The following is a 6,000-nucleotide window of genomic DNA, read 5'->3' on the forward strand; positions in this document are numbered from 1 at the left end:
AGGTCATAAAAGACCCCACAACAACATCCAAAGAACTGCAGACCTCACTTGCCTCAGTTAAGGTCAGTGTTCATGACTCCACCATAAGAAAGAGACTGGGCAAAAGTTCCAAGACGAAAACCACTATTAAGCTAAAATAACATAAAGGTTCGTCTCAATTTTGCCTGAAAACATCTTGATGATTGCCAATACTTTTGGGAGAATACTCTGTGGACTGACGAGACAAAAGTTGAACGTTTTGGAAGGTGTATGTCCCATTACATCTGGCGTAGAAGTAACACAGTATTTCAGAAAAGGAGCAACATACCAACAATAAAATATGGTGGTGGTAGTGTTATAGTCTGGGGCTGTTTTACTGCTTCAGGACTTGGAAGACTAGCTGTGGTAAAGGGATTCGGCTGTCTACCAAAAAATCCTGAAGTGCATGTCCGGCCATCTGTTCGTGGCCTCAAGCTGAAGCGCACTTGGGTTATGCATCAGGACAATGATCCAAAACACATCAGCAAGTCCACCTCTGAATGGCTTAAGCAAAACAAAATTAAGACTTTGGAGTGGCCTAGTCAAAGTCCTGACTTAAATCCGATTGAGATGCTTAAAAAGGCAGTTCATGCTCGGAAACCCTCCAATGTGGCTGAATTACAATAATTTTGCAAAGATGTGTGGCCAAAATTCCTCCAGAGCGTTGTAAAAGACTCATTGTCAGTTATTGCAAATGCTTGATTGCAGTTGTTGCTACTAAGGGTGGCCCAACCAGTTATTAGGTTTAGGGAGCAATCACTTTTTCACTCAGGGCCCTGTAGGTTTGGATTTCTTTTTCCCTTAATTATAAAGACCTTCATTTAAAAACTGCATTTTGTGTTTACTTGTGTTATCTTTGTCAAATATTTTAGCTTGATTTGTGATCTGAAACATTTAAGTGTGACAAACATGTAAGAATAAGAAATCAGGAAGGGGGTAAACACTTTTACAACACTGTATGTAATTTTTTTACCTGCTGTAAATCTTGCTGTTCTTCTGGATCTGGTGTTGCTTTTCTTGTGTTCATGCTCTTCTGCATTCCTGATATATGGCCTCCCCTTTACTGTATGTAAATCTACTCTTTTTAGCCTAGTGGGTATACTCCTCAACTCTCAATTATGGGAGTTTTCTTGAGGATCATGTCCACTTGGTTAAAAGGACTAGATTTACATCTAGTCACAGGGAGGCCATAGCCCAGGAATGGAGAAGAGCATGGACAAAAGAAAAACCTCACCAGATCATTTTAGCCAAGTGGGTGAAATCCTCAACTCTTCTCTGTGGGCATCTTCTTGAGGATCAAGCCCACTTTGTTAAAAATACTAGAGAAGAGGAGGCCATATTTCAGGAACGGAGAGGCGGAAGAACAAAAGAAAAATAAAGCTGGATTCAGGAGAACAGCAAAACAGAGAAACAGCCAACTGATGTTGGCTGAACATGCCAATATTATCAGGCTCGGCTGACAGTCTAATGTACATGGGGGCTTCACAACTCTCTTTTGGTAGATGATGTTGGAGGAGACAAGGATCCGGTATGTTTAATTTTGGTCTCCCAATCCTTCTGTTGGTGATATAAGCCACCACCAGAGGAGTCTGGCAGCGGCTTTCTCATGGGGAACACAAGAGCGCCTGACAAAACTATGGAGGAGTCAGAAGAGATAGCTGTCTGCTGAAGGATGAGCCAACTATTGTTTAGTTTTCGGAAGCTATCTATTGTGTTTGGGGGGCTTTATTATGGTGGTCAGTGGGGGTCATAGCAATGCGACCATTATAGTAATCACTAGTGTTGAGCATTCCGATACTGAGATATCGGGTATCGGCCGATATTCGCGGTATCGGAATTCCGATACTTAATTCCGATACTTTTACAATATCGAATACCGGAATCGGAAGTTCCCATAATGCCTGCGCTCTGCAGTGTCTCTGAAGGATGACAAGCTGGATGGCAGCGCTCAGCTGAGATCCAGCCTGTCATCAGAATGCCATCCCAGCGTGAGAGAATTCTCCTGATTGTTTAAAAGCCGGCGGGCGGTAAAAAGCCGCCGGCTTTTAAACAATCACACAGCCCCATACTGCTTCCCCGCAGCCTCCCACCCCGACCCTCCGCTCCCCTCGCCACCTCCCATCCCGATCATAAGTTAGGACCGGGCGGGGAGCACAGCACCAAGGAGCGGGGAGCGAAGGACCCGGGCGGGGAAGCCGGCAGTGAAAAGACTTCACCGCCGGCTTTCCCGTTCTGTGCTGCGCTTTCCCGCCGGATATTTCAAATGAACAGCTGAGGTATCAGGTGATGCCGATCAGCTGTTCATTTGAAGTCGCCGCGGTGCCCTCGGAGGGTTCATGTGAGTTCATGCTTGACTGCATTGCATGAACTCACATGAACTTTCCCACGGCCGCACAGGTCAGCCTCACCTCCCAGACCCGTCATGATTGGTGTGTGTGGGTGTCTGTGCGATGTGTGCGGTGTCTGTGCGATGTGTGCGGGTGTGCGCGGTGTCTGTGCGATGTCTGCGGGTGTGTGCGTGCAGGCAGACATAGGCCGATGTGACGCTACTACTCCCATCGGCCTATGTCTGTCCCCCGTCCACTCGTGCCAGCAGGATCAGCTCGATGGGAGCAGTAGTTCCCATCAGCCTGATCCTGCTATTTAAATTGCCCTACTGTGTCCCCAATAAATTTTAAATACATGTCATTGGTGGCCAGTGGTTACCTAAAAGAAATTAGTTTATACATTACCTGTCCCCGCCGATCGCCACCTAAAATAAAGTAAAAAATAAAAAACTACACCTATACTCACCTAGACACCTAATTCCCCGAAGCCATCGATCTCCTGTAATAAAATATAAAATAATAAACCACAACCTTATCCTTACCCCTCCGTAGCAGTCCACGAGTGTCCCACGAAGATCTCCAGTTCAGAGCAGCCACATAGAATGTGACCGCTCTGAACCGCCGCCGCCGCTAGAATGATGGGGCCGTAAAGCAGCCCCGTCATTGCATAAGCGGGTTTGCCGGAGTTCAAGCAGCGCTGCTCCGGTTAGCTGCTTTACGGCCCTGCTGTATCGTGAGAAATTCCCACGGTACAGCAGTGCCGTAAAGGAGGTCTCCGGAGCTGCACTGCCTGAATGCACTCCGGTGACCTCAGTCAGTGGCTCCCGCTGCCGGGAGCGGACGTGTTCCCGGCAGCGTGAGCTTACAGCAGCCATGCACAGCTGTCACGATCTCCAGATGTGACAGCTGTGCATGGGAGATCAGCGCAGGAACGTGGACAGGTAACTATTTTTTTTTAGTAAACTAAGAATTAAATAAAATGGTGTGGTTTATTTCAAATAAATTATTTTTTTCTGGGTGTAGTGTGTTTTTTCTTTTTAACACTTTGTAGGTTAGTAATGGGGGTGTCTTATAGACGCCCATCATTACTAACCTGGGCTTCATGGCAGCTGGCGCTGACATGAACCCCACCACTATTACCCCCGGCCACCGCACCAGGGCAGCGTGGAAGAGCGAGGCTGAGTGCCAGAGTTGGCGCATCCTATGGATGCGCCATTTCTGGGGCGGCTGACGGCTGGTGTTTCTAGCCTGGGAGGGGGCCAATATTCATGGCACCCTTCCTGGGCTATTAATATCAGCCCCCAGCTGTCTGCCTAGCCTTTGCTAGCTATTAAAATAGGGGGGACCCCACGTCATTTTTTTGGGGGGGTCCCCCATTTTAATAGCTAGTAAAGGCTAGGTATTCAGCTGGGGGCTGATATAAGTAGTCTGGGAAGATCCGTGGGTATTACCCCCTTCCCAGGCTTCAAACATCTGCCCCAGCCGTCTGCTTAACCTCCGCTAGAGCCTAAAATTAAGGGGAACCCCACACCAATTTTTTTTAAAATAAATCCTTTATTTTAACACTAAATGACAAGTACAGTAATCAACACTATCACTGTACTTCATATATATGTGACTGACATGTTTCTATCTATCTAATCTATGTATGATTCTCTATTCCTTCTATTCTAAATTGTCGGGTACAGATGCTGAATTGCCGGCCGGCTTTCTTAAAGAGACGGTGCATGAAAACACTATTATTTTTTTAAATAAATCCTTTACACTAAATGACAAGTACAGTAACCAACACCGTCACTGTGCTTCTTATATGTGTGACTGACATGTTTCTATGTATCTAATCTATGTGTGATGCTCTATTATTTCTGTTATAAATTGTCAGGTACCGCTGATGAATTGCCGGCCGGCTTTTTTAAAGAGACGGTGCACGAAAACACTATTATTTTTTTAAATAAATCCTTTACACTAAATGACAAGTACAGTAACCAACACTGTCACAGTACTTCATATATATGTGACTGACATGTTTCTATCTATCTAATCTATGCGTGAAGCTCTATTCTGTCTGTTATAAATTGTCGGGTAGAGATGCTGAATTGCCGGCCGGCTTTTTTAAAGAGACGGTGCATGAAAACACTATTATTTTTTTAAATAAATCCTTTACACTAAATGACAAGTACAGTAAGCAACACTGTCACTGTACTTCATATATATGTGACTGACATGTTTCTATCTATCTAATCTATGTGTGAAGCTCTATTCTTTCTGTTGTAAATTGTCGGGTACCGGTGTATGCGCTGATGAATTGCCGGCTTTTCGCATAATACATTCTACATTATTCTTAGTTGTTTTACTTCATGTAGAATTAACCTACAAGGAAAGAAAGGGTTTATTTTCATTCTGATATTTGTGTCCCATTGACTTGCATTGGTTTCCGGTATCGGAATCGGCGATATCCGATACTTTTTGAGTATCGGTCCGATCCAATCCGATACGATATTTCCTGATATCGGAAGGTATCGCTCAACACTAGTAATCACCCGTTCTGTGAATAGGTGATAAATGTCTATTGTGAAAAATCTCTTTATTGGCGAGTCTGCAAAGCCGAAGGTTGCGTCAAAGTTGCAGCATTGTGCATCCCTCGGCACTGCAGACGTACAAGACCCATTCATCAGGACACGGGTCGAATTTGGTCGTGAGCTGCGTCACGTGATTCAATTCTATATGTATTCAATGGAAATGACAACAAAACTGTAAATTCATAAAATAAGACATGAACCAGACACATCGCACTTACTCGTCATCAGATATATTGAGTCCGGAGATGAGATTTTGGCCGCTCGGTGCATAGTCCCAGGGCTCCTCCACAATGCCGATATAATAGGTTCTTGTAAGCGATTGCCCCAGTCCAGACAAAGAGCTGAGGAGCAGCAGAGTTTCAATGGTCGCACAGTATAGAGAAGGCATTTGTGTCTCTGTCAGCAGCCAGACAGAATGAAAGGCTCCCAAGCTTTGCCTGCAAGCAGAGCAGGGCTCTAAATAACACAAGACACTCCTCCTGGCTGCCAGAGGCCGGGTCTGGACACAGGAGAAATTGTGCAAGGAGGATTAGCAGATGTGCCAGTCATAGGTTACTATAGTCACAGGGCTCACCTACCGAAAAATGATCCTCAGCAATGTAGGGGATGAGGGCAGACAATGCAGCACAAGCTTCCTGCAAAAAAAAACACAGCAGCGTAGATGCGATAATTTACGGAATCGATTCCCCCCGAGAGATAAAGTAGCTTTTCCAATTTTGCTATATAATGAAAAGTTCTGCAACTTTCTAATATACTTTGGTCTCCATTAATTTGCCCACTTTTTTTTTTTAAGTCCATTTTTTCTTTGTCTTGTTTTTCTATTGTGCTGCCAGATTTTTCACCAAACTCATCAAAATGGGTGCATGAAATTCGCTGAAATGAAAGATGCTCATTTTTGGACTCTTGTTTTTTTTGCCACTTTATAAAGAAAAAATTGCTCTGACTTTTTGATAAACTTTAAAATGTCTTCAAATGCTCAATATAAAAAAAAAATTCAATTGATTTTGTTTTTTTTTCAACATTTTGAAAAGTCACAAATGATTATATCGTGCCCATAATGCTGATTTTAGAACAAA

General features: G+C 44.2%; 1 protein-coding gene across 1 annotated transcript in view; it reads right to left on the reverse strand.

Annotated features, from left to right (window-relative positions):
- Positions 1-5,460, reverse strand: part of HEPHL1 (hephaestin like 1) — a 129,346-nt gene extending 123,886 nt beyond the window's left edge. The window contains exon 1 of the mRNA XM_073662181.1: positions 5,143-5,460. Within this exon, the coding sequence (XP_073518282.1) occupies positions 5,143-5,312 (170 nt within the window). The 5' untranslated portion in view covers positions 5,313-5,460. The remainder of the gene's footprint in view (positions 1-5,142) is intronic.
- Between the last annotated feature and the right edge of the window lie 540 nt (positions 5,461-6,000).

The sequence above is a fragment of the Phyllobates terribilis genome, unplaced genomic scaffold (genome assembly GCF_046119375.1).
Source record: "Phyllobates terribilis strain yellow unplaced genomic scaffold, ASM4611937v1 Scaffold_2__4_contigs__length_985480577, whole genome shotgun sequence".
NCBI lineage: Eukaryota > Metazoa > Chordata > Amphibia > Anura > Dendrobatidae > Phyllobates > Phyllobates terribilis.